This window comes from Pituophis catenifer, unplaced genomic scaffold (genome assembly GCF_029215685.1).
Source record: "Pituophis catenifer annectens isolate HBS135680 unplaced genomic scaffold, rPitCat1.0.hap2 SCAF_10, whole genome shotgun sequence".
NCBI classification, from domain to species: Eukaryota; Metazoa; Chordata; class Lepidosauria; order Squamata; family Colubridae; genus Pituophis; species Pituophis catenifer.
In genome coordinates, this window is record NW_027256890.1 from 22297523 (window position 1) to 22318290 (window position 20768).

Consider the following 20768-nt stretch of genomic DNA (forward strand, 5'->3'; position numbering starts at 1 on the left):
AGCTGTGAAGCGAATCCCTGCCGTCGTTAAATGAATAACAACAGTTGGGAAGTCAGTCTGGCTACCTTGTTGACTTGGCTTGTCAGGAGGTCACAAAAGGGGATCACATGACTCTGAGACCATCATAAGTATGAGACAGTCGCCTCGACTCCAAATTTTGATCACGTTTTGACCGTGGTTGGGGATGCTGCAATGGTCATAAGTGTGAAAAACGGTTGTAAGTGTGAAAAAAGGCCCTATGTCCCTTTTTTCCCCCCAGTGCCATTGTAACTTTGAAAAGTCACTAAATGAACTGTTGTAAATCAAGGATGATTTACTGTTGTAAATCTGATGATTCTTTTTTTTTTCCTCCAAAGTTTCTTCTCTGATGCCATCGCACAAGCTTTGCAACACATCAATTGTGCAATGTGAAACAATTTCCTTCAAATTGGCATCAAACTATCATTTGATTTGCTGGTTGAAACCCCTTGCCCTTTGTAGGTAAGTTCTCAACTTACGACCATTCACTTAGAGGCAATGTGAAGTTACGACAGCCCTGTAAAAGGGGACGTACGGCTGGTCCTTGCACGTTCGACTTACGACCAACATGGCATCATCCCTACGTTTTTGATGACAGTTGCAGCATCGTGGGGGGGGAAGGGTGTCCTGTCCATCGCCTTGGTGATTATCCCAGACAGTTTTTGGCAAGCGAAGTCCATAGGAAAAGCCGGATTCACTTAACTGCGCCCCTTTCTAGATCGGGACTCTCTACGCACAGTCACTCAGGCACTAGTCATTTCCCGCCTGGACTACTGCAACGCTCTCTACATGGGGCTCCCCCTGGGGTGCACCCGGAGGCTCCAGCTGGTCCAGAACGCGGCCGCGCGGGGGATTATGGGGGCGACGAGGCGCTCCCATGTGACACCTCTCCTGCGCGAGCTGCACTGGCTCCCAGTGGTCTTCCGGGTGCGCTTCAAGGTGTTGGTGACCACCTTTAAAGCGCTCCATGGCTTAGGGCCGGGGTATTTACGAGACCACCTTCTGCCACCAATAGCCTCCCACCGGCCAGTACGCTCGCACAGAGTGGGCCTCCTCAGGGTGCCGTCCGCCAGACAATGTCGGCTGGCGACCCCCAGGGGGAGAGCCTTCTCTGTGACGGCGCCCACCCTCTGGAACAACCTTCCCCCAGAGTTACGTATAATAACAGACCTCCGGATTTTTCGTCGGGCCCTGAAAACCTATTTATTTCAACAAGCTGGGCTGGCCTGAGTTAAATTTTAAATTGATTTTAAATTGGGTTATCTTAATTTCGGCCAAAATATTTAATTATTTTAATACTGTTCTTAAATTTTGTATGCTTTGTTTTTATCTTGGCTGTGCACCGCCCTGAGTCCTATTTGGAGAAGGGCGGTATAGAAATTTAATTAATAAAAATAAAAAAATAAAATAAATAAAATAACGACTGCACGACTCGCTTAACAACCGTGGCAAAAAAAAAAAAAAGGTCACAAAATCGTGACTCGCTTAACAACCGCAATAGAACTTCCAGTCCAGATTGTGGTCGTAAGCTGAGGACTACAAGGGTTTCTGTCTTGGATACACAATTGTCCTCCCGTTTCTTAGGTCCCTGCAACCCAAAAAAGACTCTGGAAACAGGGGTGAGCTGCTGGGGGTTTGGAGGGGTTCGGGAGAACCTCTAGCTAAGATTCTGTGCAGTTCGGAGAAAACCCAAATCCCACTCCCGCCCACCCCGTCCCTCCCCTCCCAGGAGTCCCCTCGAGGCCCGTTTTGGATGCAGGTAAGTGCAAGGTGCGCGCGGAGGCTCGGGGAGGGCGAAAAATGGGCCTACGGGAAGTTTGGGGCCTTCAGAGGGCCTCCGGAGCCTGGGGAGGCCATTTTCATCCTCCCGGAGGCTCGAGAAAAGCCTCCGGAGCCCGGGGAGGGCAAAAATGCCCCCCCCCATCATGGTCACACCCACCCAGCAACTAGAAGAGAATCCTTTGCTAAAAATTTTGAAGCCCACCCCTGGCTGGAAATGTAATTCTGGATTGCGGGGCCCAGTTTCCTCCCCATCTTGAGCAATGGTGGGTAAGGGGGACTAAGGACAATGTTCCCCATCAGGCACCCCCACGCCCACCTGTTTTTCACCCATCGCTGGCCCAACGAAGCTGAAAGAGCAAATATTTCTGTGTTTTAGGAACCCTTCCTCCCGGTGGTGCAGTATTCTCCGTTGGAAAATTGGCTTTTCCCATCAGTGGCGGCGGGCTGGGGTGGGTGGGGAGGGGTCTGCTTTTCCTTCTTCTTCTTCTTCTGGTCAACAGGAATGGGGGGCGGTGGGGCAGCCGGCGGGGACAGAGGGCTGGCAGCCTCGGTGGAAACTTGCACTTTGATGTTGCTTTTGAAATACTGGCGTCGGACGTTCCCGCCTTCAAGGGATGGGCCGCTGGGAGAAGTGGGGGGAAGGCCAGGGGCTCGGGTGGGCTGTTCCCCACCCATCTGAGGCCCGTGCAGACCCTGGGGGTCGCTCAGGGGGAAGGATGGAGAGGCTGCGTCCGTGACGGAAGTACACCCCAAGGATGCCAGTCGGGTGGATGATCCCTTGGCATTGAGAGAGGAATTCCAGAATTCTGCAGGAGAAAGAGGAAAAAGAAAAAAAAAAAAAAACAGAACATAGAACGATAGATATGGGAGGGACCTCGGAGGTCTTCTAGTCCAACCCAAAGTAGAAGACCGTAGTCTCGTCTTGAAAACCTCCAGCGATGGAGCCACCCACAATTTCTGGTGGCAAGCTGTTCCACTGGTTAATTATCCTCACGGTTAAGAAGAGATTGGACAGCCATATGCCTTTTTGCCATCGCGTGCCAAAAGCGGGGGGTGGGGGAGTGCGGGGAGGAGTCACGCACGTGTGTGCCCACACCCATAATTCTATGCCCCCCGTCCCCCGTACATGCACGTGCGACACCCCCCAGCGCGACCCCCGCTTTTGGCACGCGATGGCATGCTGGGCCCAGTAGGCCTGTTTTTTGCTCTCCCCAGGCTCCAGAGCCTTTCTAAGAGCCTGGGGAGGGCAAAAACAGCCTTCCCCACCTCCGGAGGCAGGAAACAGCCTGTTTCCCTATTTTACCCAGTTTCCTTACCCGCTCTTCGTAGAATTTATCTTTCAGTCCTTTGAGAATAGAATAGAATAGAATAGAATAGAATAGAATAGAATAGAATGGAATGGAATGGAATGGAATGGAATGGAATGGAATGGAATGGAATGGAATGTGGAACAGAACGGAACAGAACAGAACAGAACAGGACAGGACAGGACAGGACAGAACAGAATAAAGAAGGAATGGAATGGAATGGAATGGAATGGAATGGAATGGAATGGAATGGAATGGAATGGAATAGAATAGAATGGAATGGAATGGAATGGAATGGAATGGAATGGAATGTGGAACAGAACGGAACAGAACAGAACAGAACAGGACAGGACAGGACAGGACAGGACAGAACAGAATAAAGAAGGAATGGAATGGAATGGAATGGAATGGAATAGAATAGAATAGAATAGAATAGAATAGAATAGAATAGAATTTCTCTCTTTGAAGCGGTCCTCACCGCTTCACCGAAGGCCAATAGGGTGGGGATGGACCCTCAGGAGGTAACTCGCTCAAATGCCTTTTTCCTTCTGGGGATTCAGGGCTGAAAATGCCTCAGTTTCCCTCTTTCGCTTCGCTTTTCTTTCCCTTCCTCTTTCCGACCCAGGCACTGGAGGGGGCCGAGAGAGGGGCCGGGCTGCGACCCTCCCACCCCCACCGCGGTTACAATCAGGGAATCTGAGCCCAGAGCCTCAAAAGATCCAGAGGTCCCACAGATGGAGGTGTGTGGATTGAGGAAGCATCGAAGGTGAGATGAGGTGGGATGACCTCCCTCCCCCCCCCACCTTCCCGGAGCGACTCACCTAACCCCAGGTGAGCAATGGCTTCCAGCTCCTGGCAGGTGGAAGCCTCCCAGATCGGCTGCGGGAGACGTAACTCAAGAGGCAGGACGTCCCTTAAGAGAGGAGAGAAAAAGAGAATCTCATCCAGAGTTACCAAACCCATAAGGCTGCTCTCGAAAGTCAAAAACCTGTACAGGAGGTGGTCCTCGACTTAGCGACCACAATTGGAACCTGAATTTTCCGTCACTAAGCAAGGCGGTTGTTCGATGAGTTAGGCCCGATTTTTTAAGCAAACTACTGCAGCTGTTAAGGGAATCTAATGAATCGCAATAGAGTCGGAAGGGACCTTGGAGGTCTTCTAGTCCAACCCCCTGCTCAAGCAGAAGACCCTTCTCTCCTTCTCCATTCTCCTTCTCCTCCTCAAAATAATAGGGTTGGAAGGGACATTGGAGGCCTTCCCCTTCCCTTCCCTTCTTCCTTCCTTCCTTCAACTCATATCTATCTATCTATCTATCCATCTATCTATCTATCTATCATCTATCTATCATCTATCTGTCTATCTATCTATCTATCTATCTATCTATCTATCTATGTCAAATGTAAATGCCTTATTCTCTAATGTGTAAATAATGTATATATGGAACATCAGGGGTTAACTTATTACTTGAGCTTTAATGTATTCATAATTTACCACTCCCATTCTTGGCTCCGCCCCTTGTATATAAAAGGAGCCATCCTCCCCATTTTCCTTGCTTCTATCTTGAATATTCAGCGAATATAGAATGCCTATTATGATTAAAGAGAATTATATTTGAACCTATAACTTCTATTATCTTTATTGAGTCTGATCCTGAAAATATTACAACAAGCTGGTAGCAGAGGATGGTTAATTGACTCAATAAGTAGTTAAAAATGTCCAAGAAAGATAGGCCCAACACCAGGGCCTACAGCAAAGAAATAGAAACTGATCAAGAGATGATCAACGAATCCACTAATGCGATTTCGAGAGAATCCGAAGAATACACCACTGAAGAAGAAGAACTGATGAGTGAAAATAACGACCAGGAAGAAATCGAGATAGAAAATAACGAACTCAGGTCAGAAATATTAAAAATACTAAAAAGCCAAAAGAATGATGAAAGCCTCATCGCGGACCTCCAGGAGATGCTGAGGAACAGCGGAGCAGCGAGAGAGAAAAACATCATTAAAGAAAAACCCAAAGATCAAAAAACTGTGAGTGAAATGACTACTGAGAAAATAGTTGTAAAAAAGAAAAGATGTGACCCCGCGCGAAATTTTGAACGGCAGCCATCTTGGTTTCAACGAACTTCAAAAGAGAGTGAAGCAGAGCCAATCAAAACGCTCAGTTCAAAATTTCTGGCGCGAAAAACGCTATCAGACGAAGAAAGTGAAAAAGAAGTCTCAAACTCTTCAGATGAACCAAAATCAGAAAGTGAAGACGATTTAACAAAGTCTCAAGTAGAGTCAGCAATGAAAACACTTTTTGCTGCTTTTGGGCCAAGATTGAAAATTTCTAAGACATCAACGAAGAAGCAAGCAATCAAACCGACAACTCAAGACCTGCACGCTCCCATCCTGACTTCGAAAACTACGACACCCGAGCCCAGAGAGCCATGCCGATTCCGTCCTACACCGCAGACAGAATCGAGTGCCAGCACACACAAGAGAAAGAGAAGAACCGCCGCCATCACCAAAGCCCCAAAAACCGAGCCAGAGACCGACTCATCTGAAGAGGAGCGGATCGAGAGAGCTGAAATGGAGAGAACCTTCCACAACGGCGCCAAAGAAGAAATGAGCAACGCGCATGTGCAAAACTACGTAGACGGCCCCGAAAGACTTGAACTGGCCAGAGAACCGCGCAGACTCGTTACAAGCATCCCAATGCCGTTCTGTAATTTCCTGCACTTGAGAGACCACGGACTGCCTCAGGTTGTAAGTAATGGACAGAATAATGTGGGGAACTTACCCAGTGACTTCCCAAAACTTAGAGTTGATGGCATTAATTTACAAGAGTGGTACCAACAGCTTCAGGTTATTTTTATGAAAGAAAATTTACTATTCTTTATAACTAGTCCTCCAAGAAGACCTTGGACTTTAAAAATAGACTGTTTACATCATAGAGCATTTTTCATAATAATTTCTAGCGTGTCTCCTGCAATGTATCATAGCATCAAACCAAACCTAACTGTATCAGAAATAATTCAATGCATGTTTAATCTATTTCACAGCGATAGCGTAGCCACAACCACAAGAATGTCTAAGGATTTCTTTTCTTCTAGAGTGAAACCAGGGGTTTCTATAAGTGAACATTTGATAAATCTAAACAAAATAAGAGCTGAGCTGCAATTGAGGGGGGAAGTGATTTCAGATCAAACTATGAAAAGTGTTATTATCAATTCACTTGATCCATCATGGGATAGCTTTATGTCACACTTAGATACCATTAATTTGGGATATTTATCAATAGAAAGTCTATCTAACAAATTGATAGCAGAAGACAATTCAAGAAAAAATCGTTCCAATAACCAAACAGAACACAAATCTTTTAGGAAAGTAGTCTTTCAAGATAAATATAATGAGGCCTTTAGATGCCACAATTGTGGATCCAGGGAACACAGTAAAAGAGACTGTCCCAAAGTCCCAAGGGAGAGACATAGGCCAGAATATAGGAGCAAATACAATTACAGACAATCTTCCACAGATAGACACAAATATAGAAGCCCACCAAACTACAGAGAAAGTAGAGGGGGTAGAGAAAATTCAAAAGAGAGAAAATCTGGGTCACTAAATGGGCTAAATAAACAAGACAGCACCAAAACACAACAAGATGAGAACAATAATTGGCTTATTGATTCTGGTGCAACAAATCACACCACTAATAACAAAAGTATATTATCTTCATTTACAGAAGATAAGTTTGTGATAAAGGTAGCTAATCAAGAAAAGGTTCAAGTATTAGGCAGAGGAAATGTGACCTTGCCTGGTTTAGGGAAAATAGAGGGGGTATTATTAATCCCAGAAATACCTCACAACATACTAAGTGCTATAAAACTAAGCAGAGAATCTGACATCAATATAGTTTTCTCAAAGGGGAAAGCAACTATAGAAAAGAACAAAACAAATATAGGCACTGTGATGATAAAAGGGGGTCTACCCTATCTGATAACCAAAGAAAGATGGTTACATAACATTGATTCAAATATGGAAGATTGTATTGAAGCAGATGATGAAAATGTCAGTAACAGTGACAATGATGAATGTAAAATAACTCATGATAACAAAAATACACACAATGAGAAGAAACCAAAAATAGGTAAACCAATTCATGATGAGTGTGCTCATATCTTACACAGGAAGTTAGGACATGCAAGCTTTCCTGTAGTACAAAAAATGACTGAACACGCAGAAGGTGTAAAAATAAAAAATTGTGAAAATTATTTAGAATGCTCAGTATGTAAATCCACCAAACTAAAAACCAGTCCTAGACCAAAAAAATCTAACAGATCAACTAACAATATTTTTGATTTGGTACATATGGACTTAGTTGGTCCATTAACTCCATCAATTACCTATAGAAAACGTTACTTCCTAACAATAGTGGATGATTACAGTCGCTATGGTTTTGTTTACACATTAAAGCACAAGGATGAAACCTTTCAGAAATTTAAGGAATTCTACAAACGCATAGAAACACAACATAATATCAGAATAAAACAAATTATGACAGATAGGGGATGTGAATTCATGTCTAAAGAATTCTCCCAATGGTTAAAGGATAGAGGGATGCTACATTTCACGTCCAATCCATTTTCTGCCTTTCAAAATGGGATTGCAGAGAGAAAGAACTCCACACTACAAACCATGATTAGATGCACATTAGAGGATGCTGGTTTAGGCAAACAATTTTGGTCAGAAGCCTTACATTATTCAAATTACACTCAAAATAGAACATGGTCCAGTATTGTGAATAAGACACCATATGAGGTGATGTACAATAGAAAACCTAAACTAGCACACATGCACATATTTGGAGTTACTGCAGACGTGCACATACCTAAACAATTGAGGAGAAAGGGAGAAAACGTATCCAGGAGATTAAGATTCATGGGATACGAAACTGGAACCAAAGGGTACAGATTCATCGATAATAATAACAAATTTATAGTATCCAGAACAGCTGTGTTTCATGAGCAGGCCAATTGGTCTAAGTTGCACCTTAATGAAATTTTTCCTAATAAAAGCAAAGATAATATACCTTGCGAGGAAGGAACAACAGAAAATCAAAATATTAGCAAAAGTAAGAACAAAACCAAAACTTGGACAAATAGTCAGCATAAAATAAAGACAGACACATTAACAAAAAAGGAAGCCAGATATTTGCATGACAACCATAGCAAACCTGAAAGAAATATTAGAAATAATAGAAACCAAATACCAAATAAATACAAAGATTATATTATGCATATGGATGGGGAACAAATAACACCTAATACATATGAGGAAGTATTGAAACTTCCCCGTGAAGAAAGAGAAAAATGGGAACTAGCTATGGAAAAAGAAATGAAAAGTTTACAAGGATTAAATGTATTCACACCCGCGATCGCACCTAAGGATAAAACAATTATAGGTACCAGGTGGATTTATAAAATTAAGAATTTAGAAGGAGGTAATACCTTATACAAGGCCAGACTAGTTGCACAAGGTTATGCACAAAAATATCCAGAAGACTATACTGACACATATTCACCCACAGTGAGAACAGAGAGTGTCAAAACAGCTCTTGTAGTAGCATCTGCACTCAATCTAGACGTGTTTCAATATGACATACAGACTGCATACTTACATGCAAAATTAGATAAGGAAATATATGTAAGAGCACCACACAGTCAATACACTAATAAGAACGAAATTTGGTTACTAAATAAGAGTCTGTACGGATTGAAGCAATCTGGCAAAAGATGGTACGATTGTTTGGTAAAAGTACTAAAGACCATGGATTTCAACGCCACCACTGCTGATAACTGTTTCTTTGTAAAAAAGAGTAATGATCATATTGAATTTGTATTAATTTATGTGGATGATATTTTATATATTGGAAAGCATAAAGAGAGCAGGGAAATCTTTGTAAATAAGTTAAACGAACACTTCTCATTGAAATCACTAGGTAGAGTGAATAAATACCTTGGTGTACAAATTAACAAAACAAAAGGGGGATTCAAACTTACTCAGAAAGATAAAATCATTGAACTCCTAAACAAATGTAACTTAAATAATGCCAAAACATGTGACACACCTATGCAAACTGATTTTCTTAGAAACAATGATGAATCTTCCCCTGAGTTTAAAGACAACACATTTTACAGATCAATTATAGGTTCACTCCTTTATATATCTAATTGGACTAGGCCAGATATTGCATTACCTCTCAATTTATTGTCAAGATATGTTAGCAAACCAACCTTGTATCATTGGGAAGCTGTCAAAAGAATTTTAAGATATCTGAAAAGTACATTAGATTTTTGTTTAATATTGGAACCCAATAATGACAAAGAACCAAAAATTACTTGTTATGCTGATGCAGATTGGGCCGGTGATACATCATGCAGAAAGAGTACCTCTGGTTATGTTTTTCTATTGAACGATTGTCCAGTTTACTGGTATACTGGTAAACAAGAACTGGTAGCCACCTCTACCACAGAAGCAGAATATGTTTGCTTGTCTAAAGCTGCAAATAACCTTGTATGGTTCAATGATTTGATCACAGATGTTTGGAAGAAACCTACTTTACCCTTTATTATGCATGAAGATAATAAAGCGGCCATTGAAATTTCTAGATCCGATGCAATTGGACAAAGGTCCAGGCATATTGATATAAAATTTAAGCATGTGAGACAACTATCTCAAGACGGATTCATCAAAGCAATACATTGTGATACTTCTGAACAATTAGCTGACATATTAACAAAACCCTTACCTTCTAAACAACACAAATATTTAACTTCTAAATTATATGTATTATATTGTCCTGAATCTGAATGTAACTGGTGTTGTATAACGAACCGGCATTTAGAGGGGGATTTGTCAAATGTAAATGCCTTATTCTCTAATGTGTAAATAATGTATATATGGAACATCAGGGGTTAACTTATTACTTGAGCTTTAATGTATTCATAATTTACCACTCCCATTCTTGGCTCCGCCCCTTGTATATAAAAGGAGCCATCCTCCCCATTTTCCTTGCTTCTATCTTGAATATTCAGCGAATATAGAATGCCTATTATGATTAAAGAGAATTATATTTGAACCTATAACTTCTATTATCTTTATTGAGTCTGATCCTGAAAATATTACAACAATCTATCTATCTATTTATCTATATCTATCTATCATCTATCTATTTATCTATTCTATATCTATATCTATCTATCATCTATTATCTATCTACTGTATATCTATCTATCTTAGATCTATCTATCTCTTTATCTATCATTTATTATCTATCATCTATCTATTATCTATCTATCTCTATCTATCTATCATCTATCTATTATCTATCTATCTATCTATCTATCTATCTATCTATCTATCTATCCATCTATCTATCTATCTATCTATCATCTATCTGTCTATCTATCTATCTATCTATCTATCTATCTATCTATCTATCTATTTATCTATATCTATCTATCATCTATCTATTATCTATTATCTATCTATATCTATCTATTTATCACCTATCTATTTATCTATTCTATATCTATATCTATCTATCATCTATTATCTATCTACTGTATATCTATCTATCTTAGATCTATCTATCTCTTTATCTATCATTTATTATCTATTTATATCTATTATCTATCTATCTCTATCTATCTATCATCTATCTATTATCTATCTATCTATCTATCTATCCATCTATCTATCTATCTATCTATCATCTATCTGTCTATCTATCTATCTATCTATCTATCTATCTATCTATCTATTTATCTATATCTATCTATCATCTATCTATTATCTATTATCTATCTATATCTATCTATTTATCACCTATCTATTTATCTATTCTATATCTATATCTATCTATCATCTATTATCTATCTACTGTATATCTATCTATCTTAGATCTATCTATCTCTTTATCTATCATTTATTATCTATTTATATCTATTATCTATCTATCTCTATCTATCTATCATCTATCTATTATCTATCTAGATACTGTATATCTATCTATCTTAGATATATCTATCTATCTATCTATCTATCTATCTATCTATCTATCATCTATCTATTATCTATCTATATCTATCTATCTATTAGTTATCTATCTATTATCTATATCTATATATCTATCTCTCTATTATCTATCTATCATCTCTATTATCTATATCTATCTATCATCTATCTATCTATCTATCTATCATCTATCTATCTATCTATCTATCTATCTATCTATCTATCTATCTATCTATCTATCTATCTATCTCATCCATCCATCCATCCATCCATCCATCCATCCATCCATCCATCCATCTATCTATCTATCTATCTATCTATCTATCTATCTATCTATCTATCTATCTATCTATCTATCATCTATATCTATCAAGCCAAAATTACAAATTTAAACGAACAAAATGGAAACAATTAAAATGCGACACAGGCGATAAGCAGCTTGGGTTGAGGTGTACAGAAATGAAGTTGGAATTTTAAAACTGTGGAAGTTATATCAGCTGAGACCACTCGAATAAGATATTCCAGACTTGGACAAACATCGAACTTTTGACAATCAAGTTTAAAGCGGTTTACAATGAGATTTAAAGCAGTTGTTCGCAGGTGTGACATGAACGATCAAAACTTTAATGAATCATTTACGCGAAGAGGTAACTATGTACAATTTTGTATGCTTTCACATAAGGCTCTTAACTTGGTTAGTGAAGTGACCCACTTTCTGGGCATGTTTGATACACAGGCCACCCCCTCCCACATTTTAAAGTTTAAAAATCCCAAAAGATTTTGCTAAAATTCACTTACGGAACTGAGCAGTAAAAAGCAATGAGATGAAGAAGCGTAGGAAAACTCCGATCGGATCCTTCCAGCGTAATAGCTAGAAAGAAAGTTTTTAAAATATTAAGAGGATATTAAAATATTAAGGGGATATTAAAATATTAAGAGGATATTAAAATATTAAGAGGGGAAAAAAGCCTTTTCACCTTCTCTAAAGAGTTGCATTTATTTTCCATCTGCAAATCTGTTGCCCCCCAAAAAATGCAGAATACAGGTAGCTCTCGACTTACAACGGTTTGTTTAGTGACCATTTAGTGAAGATACAATGGCAATGAAATAAGTGACTTACGACCTGTTTTTCATGCTTACAAGACTTGTTGCAGCAGCCCCTGTGATCACGAGATCAAAATTCAGATGCTTAGTCTCATATTTATGACGGTCGCAGTTTCCCGAGGTCATGCGATCACAGACAGACCTTTCTACTTAACAACTGCGCTACTAACTTCACAACTGCAGGGATTCACTTAACACGTGTGGCCAGAAAGGTCGTAAAATGGGGCAAAATTCACTTAACAACCGTGTCGCTTAGGGACAGAAATTTTGGGCTCCATTCCAGCTGTAAATCAAGGATTACCTGTGAAATTGAATTTAAATATGAGTCAGTTGCCAAGTGTCCGAATTTGGATCACGTGACTATTGAGGATGCCGCAAAAGGTCGTAACTGTGTGAAAAACAGTCACAAGTCACTTTTTTCAGCGTCGTCGTAACTTCAAAAGGTCGCTAAACGAATGGTTGTAAGTCCAGGACTATTCGTATCAATGTCCAGTGCAGAAAAACCATACAGAGAATCGACTTTTCTGTTTAAATCATTGTGAGTTTTGCAACCTGACTTTATGAGTGTTTCCTACTTTTTAAAAAAATGCCAGCCTTTTCTTTACCTGCCCTTTCTTGGTGTAAACGGTAAGTTGTCACAAAAGCCGGCGATGAATCGTTCAAAAGACGGAGACAGAGAACCTGGCACTGGCGTGTGTTGGATCGTCGAACCAGAAATGTCTGCGGGAAGCGAGAAAATGGGTTGTGTTAGAGGCAAAGCGAGAGAAAGGGAATTCTGGGAAATGGAGGCCGGACATTTAAAAGGTGACTTTCAGCTCCCAGAATTCTCAGCAAAGGGCTATGCTGGCTGGGGAATTCTGGGAGTTGAAGGCCACACAGCTAGAGAAGTTGTACTGTGCAGGTAGACCTCGACTTACTCAATGAGGAAGTCAGATTCATTTAACAACCGTCTCACAAACTTAACAACTGCAGTGACTCACTTAACAATTCTGGCAAGAAAAGTCGTAAAATGGGGCAAAATTCACTTTTAACCTCGCTTAGTAACAAACATTTGGGGCTGTCAGGGTTCTGACAGATGCCCTAATCAAATCATGAGCCTCGGAGCCAAGCTTCAAAAGAAATCCAGTTATTTATTAGGAGCTTCATGTCCGCAGGTTCCAAGTCAAGCCAACTCTGACCCTACATAATTTACGGTCCAGGCTTGACCCTGTTTCCTCCCTCCCCTTCAGGGTGTGTCATCAGTCACATTCGCCAACAAAGCAATTTCCTGGGTTGTAGAGATCACTCCCCTCCGGATGCTGTGGATAACCCTGGGAGACAGCCTTGAGAGAGATATGTCTGGAATGTGCTTTTGTTTTTGGCTGCCGTGCTGCTTCGCCGTTTTCCCATCCCCCTTGCCTATGGCAACTCGAGAGCAGGCCAGGGATGCTTTGCGAGCTGACAGGGCCTCAACTGTGTGGTCGTACGTCGAGGACTACCTGTATGACAGTTAAAATCTGAGACACATTTTACAACAGTAAAATCATTTTAAAAACCAGATACAGAACGTCAGATGGTAGATCTCTGAAGTTGCAGAGGCCTCCTTAAAAAAAAGGCACTCTGCTTAGGCTCAGAGGCCCTCTTGCTGGCCACTCATTCCTCCCAGGTCCTTACCCCAGCTGGTTCCCGCTGCAAAATGTGGAGGGCAGTGGCCGAATTGATGCCCAACTGAAGCCAAACGGGTTGGGTGAGCCTCAGTCGTCCCACGAGGCTGATGTTTTGGGCCAGGGACACAGCCCCTTGCCGGGGATTGGCATAGGGCTCAGGATAATCATAGGCCGGGTTGGAGGCCATCCCGGTCAGTAGATGATGGACGGGCCTCTCTAAGTCCTTGGGAGAGCTGGAAAAGATGAAAAGAGTCTTAAACTTAGGCAGGAAAAACCAAAAGTACACATAAAGTGGTGGCCAAAATTGTGGAAACCTTTTGGGAAAAGTGTATTTTCTAAAACTAGCTAATAACACCACTTTTTTGGGGGGGAATAGTACCATAAATTTATATATCAACGGAAAGATAATTTAATCAAGAATGTAATGTAATGCAATAACTTTTATGAAGGATTTGCTATGAGAATAGCAGTTATAAAGAAGAAAAGTAAAACACGTAGAAAAAAACGAGATATACAAAAATGATCACCGTAGGGAAAAAAAGAGATATACAAAAATGATCCCCATGTCAGTTAATACTTCATTGGGTAGCCTTTATTTTATTTATTTTTTATTTATTTATTTATTTTTATATGCCGCCCTTCTCCGGAGACTCAGGGCGGCTTACAATGCGTTAAGCTGAGTCTCCGCAGAAGGGCGGCATATAAATCAAATTAAAAAAAAAAAAAGCAATAACCTTCATACTTTTGTATATTTTATACAAAGTCAGCTTATTGCCCCCACAAACCGGGTCCTCATTTTACCCACCTTAGAAAGGATGGAAGGCTGAGTCGACCTTGAGCCTGGTGAGAATTGAACTCGCAGTAATTGCAGGCAGCTGGATGTTAAATGCTGCCTTAGTAGGAGGCATTAGCCTCCTATGCCATTCAGGCTCCTTTAGCCTGAATGACGGCCTTACGGCGTCTTCCCATGGAGGGAACCAAGTCTTTGAGTTCTGCAGCTGTTATCATGTGAAACCACGATGGAATGATGGCTTCTATTAACTGGGTTTTATTGCTGGGTCGCTTCTGACTAACCAGTTTCTTTAGTCGGCTCCATAGATTTTCCATTGGGTGAAGGTCTGGGCTATTCCCAGGCCATTCCAGGAGTGGAATAGGATTCTCTTGAAACTCCAAAAAAAAAAAAAAAAAAAAAAGAAAGAAAGAAAAAGAAAAGAAAAGTGGTGTTATTAGCCATCAAACCTCAAAAATACACTTTTCCCAAAAGGTTTCCACAATTTTTGGCCACTATTGTATAGACTGGGTGGGAGCTTCATCCCTGGAAGCTTTCAAGAAGAGACTGGACTGCCATCGGTCAGAAATCATGTAGTATCTCCTGCGTCGGCGCGGGGTTGGACTAGATGACCTCCAAGGTCCCTTCCCACTCTTCTGTATTCTATCTTCCTATTCAATGGTTAGGATAAGCCAGCATTTGGCTAACAAGAGCAAAAAAAAAAAATAGCTTATTTTTTTTTTCCCAATCTACAGGCTTTTTCCCCCCCTCAGGAAAACCACACTGAAAGAGGAACAAGCGTTAAGTCCTTTCCCTAAAATCAGAGCCAAAAGCTTGCTTGCTATCTTTGGTGGAGAGTCGCAACCAGTGTGTGTACTTGTGTGTTTGTGTGAGGAGGGGGAAGTTAAGCATCGGCTGAGCGGCACAAACCTTGAGCTATTGCAAAACACAGCGGGGGCGAGAGGCTGTGAGTCAGCGCCATGGCAGGGGTCCACGTGGAAGCACAATCTGGAAAAGAAAAAAGAAAAAAAGAGAGAGTGTGAGGGAAAAAAAGAGAAAGAAAATATTTTTTAAAAAAGAATTGCCCAATTTTTTTGGGGGGGGGGTCCCTCCCGTCTGGGGGAAAATCCGTTTAGGGAATTTGGGGGTGGGGTGGGGTCTTCATGCCTCTCCCTCCAGAGCATCAAATATGATCGGAAAAAAATGAACGACTGGATCTGGTGGATTTTTTGTTTTTTTGTTTTTTTCTTTCCGCCTCTCGCTCCAAAAAAAAATAAAAAATAAAAAATAAATTCATTTTAGATTGGAGGCTCTTCGGCACAGAGGCTCGCCCACGCTTTGCTGGGCATCTTCGCCGAAGACAGAACTGTTTTGTGTACGGAAACTTCTCTTCCCTCCCCCAGTGAACAGCAGATTATTTATTTATTTATATTTATTTATTTGGAACCTGCCTTTATTATTTTTAAATATAATAACTGAAGGTGGCGAATGCATCCAATGCGCCTTTCTCCTCTTATTTTCCACACGACAACCACCTTGTGAGGTAGACTGGGCTGAGAAAGAGAGAGAGAGAAAGAGGAACTGGCTCAAAGTCACTCAGTTGACTTACATGGCTAAGGTGAGACTAGAACTCACTGTCACCTAGTGATTGGGCCGAAGTCACCCAGTCAGGTTACATGCCTGTGGCGGGACTAGAATTCACTGTCTCCTGGTGATTGGCCCCAAATCACCCAGTTGACTTACATGGCTAAGGTGAGACTAGAACTCACTGTCACCTAGTGATTGGGCTGAAGTCACCCAGTCAGGTTTCATGCCTGAGGCGAGACTAGAACTCACTGTCACCTAGTGATTGGCCCAAAGTCACCCAGCCAGGTTTCATGCCTGAGGTGAGACTAGAACTCACCGTCTCCTGGTGATTGGCCCAAAATCACCCAGTTGGCTTTCGTGGCTAAGGTGAGACTAGAACTCACCGTCTCCTGGTGATTGGCCCAAAGTCACCCAGTTGCCTTTCATGGCGAAGACGAGACTAGAATTCACTGTCGCCTGGTAATTGGCCAAAGACACCCAACCAGCTTTCATGCCTAAGGCAGGACTAGAACTCACAGTCTCCCAGTTTCTAGCCTGATATTTCAACCACTAGACCCAACTGGCTCTCCATATGAAATACAGGTAGTCCTCGACTTACGACCATGTTTAAGTCCAAAACTTCTCTTGCTAAGCAAGACAGTTGTTAAGTGAGTTTTGCCCCATTTTATGACCTTTCTTGCCATTGTTTTAAGTTAGGAACACGGTTGTTAAGCGAATCTGGCTTTCCCTTTGACTTTACTTGTCATAAGGTCGCAAAAGGGGATCCTGTGATCCCCGCAACCGTCATAAATATGAGCCAATTGCCGAGCATCCAGGATTTTGATCTCCTGACCATGGGGCTGCTACGACGGTCGTAAGTATGAAAAAAATGGTTGTAAGTCCCTTTTTGTCAATCCTGTTGTAACTTCGAACCGTCACTAAACGAACGGTCGTAAGCGGAAGGCTACCTATATTTCTCTTTTCTCATGAACAGTTCCAGGCTGGGCCCAGGTTGGAGATTTTACCTCCAACTTGGGTTGAAATGAGTTGTGCGCGCTCGGACCGAACTAAACCTGGCAGAACCGGGTTCAAATCCCGCCCAACGTTCCCGTCGGAGTCGGCCCTCCTGGCCTGGCCTACCTTGCAGGGTTGCAGAGAGGACCAAAAGCCGGGCGGTTCAAGGAAAACCTGGGACCGGAACCTAATCCGATCTGCCCATTCCCTCTTCCTCCTCCCCCTCACATTCCTAATCCCAGCCAGGTGTGCCCAGGTGAGGGTGTGGATGCTGGAAAGAATTTTTAGGGAGGGGAATGCATCCGTTTCTTCCCTTGAGTGGATTATTTTAGCTTGGTTCCCTGGGGCTGGCAGGGATATTGCACAACCCCTAAGTGTGGGGAGGCGGGGGAAATGCCCTGCTGTGCCCGATGGGGAGGTGTAGTCCTCAAGGGTCGCAGGGAAAGGGGATGATGGACTGAGGATCCGAGCTTGGGAGCCACAAGCGGGATTCGAGAGAGACCCCTGCTCTAATCTGCTCGGTTGCAAATCCCCCTCTTGACATGGGTAGGGTGGAGTGCGGTGAGAACGACGGCACCAGATAACAACAAATAACAGAGTTGGAAGGGACCTTGGAGGTCATCTAGTCCAACCCCCTGCTCACGCAGGGGACTTTATACTAGGGATTCGAACCCGCCAAGCTGCCGATTTTTTTGATCGACAAGCTCCGGCGTCTTATCCGCTGAGCCACCCTAGCCAGGCGCCACAACAGCACCCATCGCTCCCAGCCTTGCAAGAGCCTTCCCAACGCCCCTTCCCCCCCCCTCAATTGTGAAACCTCCCGTTTGAAATCTGTCCCCTAAATCTTAAGCAAACGTCAGGAAAGTCAGGAATAACTCCCAGCTTCTCTCTTCCCCTGTTTTCCCCCCTCCCGTTTTTTTTCAAAAGCCCCCCTCCCCAAGTTAAAAATGCCCCCCCACCCTGCCACTCCTATCACCCCAAAAATAACGCTTTGCACAGCTCTCTTTTCTAAAGTCAAAACTGAAGCCAACTGGATTCAGAAAGCTGATTTCTTCATATTATTATTATTATTATTATTATTATTATTATTATTATTATTATTATTATTATTATTATTATTATTATTGGCAGCATCCCGTATCAACCATTAGCACCAGTCAATGGTATTTGTGATGCATTTTTGAATGTTCAGTTGACCGAGTTTCGTTTTTAATGAATAAAGTAAATAATAATAATAATAATATTAATAATAATAATAGTCAATGGTATTTATGATACATTTTTAAATGATCAGTTGACTGAGTTTTGTGCTTAATGAATAAAAGAGAGTCATAATAATAATAATAATAATAATAATAATAATAATAATAATACTATATAATAATAATAGTCAATGGTATTTATGATACATTTTTAAATGATCAGTTGACTGAGTTTTGTGCTTAATGAATAAAAGAGAGTCATAATAATAATAATACTAATAATAATACTATATAATAATAATAGTCAATGGTATTTATGATACATTTTTAAATGATCAGTTGACTGAGTTTTGTGCTTAATGAATAGTCATAATAATAATAATAATAATAATACTATATAATAATAATAGTCAATGGTATTTATGATATTTTTAAATGATCAGTTGACAGTTTCGTGTTTAATGAATAAAAGATAGTCATAATAATAATAATAATACTATAATAATAATAAGTCAATGGCATTTATGATACATTTTTAAATGATCAGTTGACTGAGTTTCGTGTTTAATGAATAAGAGATAATCAATAATAATACTATACTATAATAATAATAATAATAATATTATAATACTGAGTTTTATGTTTAACGAATCAAGTATTAATAATAATATGGGCTGCTGGCAGCAACCCATATCAGCCATTAGCACCAATGGTATTTCCGATACATTTTTAAATGTTCAGTTGACTTGAGTTTCATGTTTAATGAATAAAAGAGATCTTAAAAGAGATCATCATCTCAGGAACACCCCCCCCCCCAAACTCCCTCGCTTGTGGCTCTAACCTTTGAGCCATCCTGCCCCCCTTCTCCCCCTACCCGGCAGTTCCCAGCAGACCTTCCCAGCTGGGGAAAGTGGCACCCAAACAGAAAAGAAAGAGAGATTTACAAAAGAGAAAAGGGGAAGAGTTGCAAAATTTGCCCACCAAATCCCGAACCTCCTTAAGGGCTTCTCCTTCACCAGAGTCCCATCCGTGCGCCTTCATTCCTCTGTTCCACGTGATTTCCCCCCACTTCTGCTTTCGCACAGCCAGGGAAGTGAGGTTGTCAGCACACATCCACACATCTAGGCTGCCTCCCAAAGGGAGGGCGAGGCCTGGGCAGGCAAGCTGGCAGGCAGCCCGGAGAGGAGAAGGAGGTGGGTGGCACCCTGTGGCCTGCCCGCCCCATTTTTTTTTTTTTAAATAATAAAAATAAAAATTAATGTTTTTATTCCAATAAAGCAAGTTTGGAAAGGTGGAGCAGCCTCACCTGAGGCTTTGAAAAGTGCCAGGTAGCAGGGATTTTTGGGGACGGAGGGGAAGTGGGGGGGGGGGGAAGAAACGGCTGCAAAGGAAAATTTTCCAGGAAAGGCTTTGGGGCTCTGAGGAATGGAATTAGAATTAGAATAAGGAGTAGGAGTAGGAGTAGGAGTAGGAGTAGGAGTAGAAATAGAATGGAATGGAATGGAATGGAATGGAATGGAATGGAATAGAATAGAATAGAATAGAATAGAATAGAAAATATGGAATGGAATAGAATGGAATGGAATAGAAAGTGGAATGGAATAGAATAGAATGGAATGGAATAGAATAGAATAGAATAGAATAGGAATAAAAAGTGGAATGGAATGGAATGGAATAGAATAGAATAGAAAGTGGAATGGAATGGAATGGAATGGAATGGAATGGAATAGAATAGAATAGAATAGAATAGAATAGAATAGAATAGAATAGAAAGTTGAATGGAATGGAATGGAATAGAATGGAATGGAATAGAATAGAATAGAATAAATAGTGGAATGGAATGGAATAGAATAGAATAGAAAGTGGAATGGAATGGAATGGAATGGAATAGAATAGAAAGTGGAATGGAATGGAATGGAATGGAATGGAATGGAATAGAATAGAATAGAATAGAATAGAATAGAATAGAATAGAATAGAATAGAAAGTTGAATGGAATGGAATGGAATGGAATAGAATAGAATAGAATAGAATAGAATAGAATAGAATAGAATAGAATAGAATAGAATAGAATAGAATAGAATAGAATAGAAAGTTGAATGGAATGGAATGGAATGGAATGGAATAGAATGTGGAATGGAATGGAATGGAATAGAATAGAATAAAAAGTGGAATGGAATGGAATAGAATAGAATAGAAAGTGGAATGGAATGCAATGGAATAGAATAGAATAGAACAGAACAGAACAGAACAGAACAGAATAGAATGTGGAATGGAAAGGAATAGAATAGAATAGAA

At 41.0% G+C, this 20768-nt stretch overlaps 1 protein-coding gene across 2 annotated transcripts; it reads right to left on the reverse strand.

The window, feature by feature from the left end:
* Positions 1 to 1767: 1767 nt before the first annotated feature.
* On the reverse strand, positions 1768 to 19536 carry RIN1 (Ras and Rab interactor 1). Of its 2 annotated transcripts, XM_070950745.1 has the most exons (7): positions 19453 to 19536; positions 15620 to 15697; positions 13928 to 14153; positions 12880 to 12994; positions 11969 to 12041; positions 3929 to 4020; positions 1768 to 2606 (listed from the first exon to the last, which is right to left on the reverse strand). In XM_070950745.1, the coding sequence occupies exons 3-7, from the start codon at positions 14105 to 14107 to the stop codon at positions 2173 to 2175; spliced, it is 894 nt and encodes a 297-aa protein (XP_070806846.1). In that variant the 5' UTR covers positions 14108 to 14153; positions 15620 to 15697; positions 19453 to 19536; the 3' UTR covers positions 1768 to 2172. The 2 variants fall into 2 exon arrangements, with proteins under 2 accessions (XP_070806846.1, XP_070806847.1); XM_070950746.1 differs by lacking the exons at positions 15620 to 15697; positions 19453 to 19536 and adding an exon at positions 14726 to 14929.
* Between the last annotated feature and the right edge of the window lie 1232 nt (positions 19537 to 20768).

Excerpts from the sequence above, each read along its gene's own strand:
- RIN1 (XM_070950745.1), bottom strand. The coding sequence starts at position 14,107 with ATGGCCTCCAACCCGGCCTATGATTATCCTGAGCCCTATGCCAATCCC. Across the intron at positions 12,995-13,927 it reads TGCAGCGGGAACCAGCTGGG|ACATTTCTGGTTCGACGATC; the intron begins GTAAGGACCTGG and ends CGCTTCCCGCAG. Across the intron at positions 4,021-11,968 it reads GCTTTTTACTGCTCAGTTCC|GGACGTCCTGCCTCTTGAGT; the intron begins GTAAGTGAATTT and ends TCCTCTCTTAAG.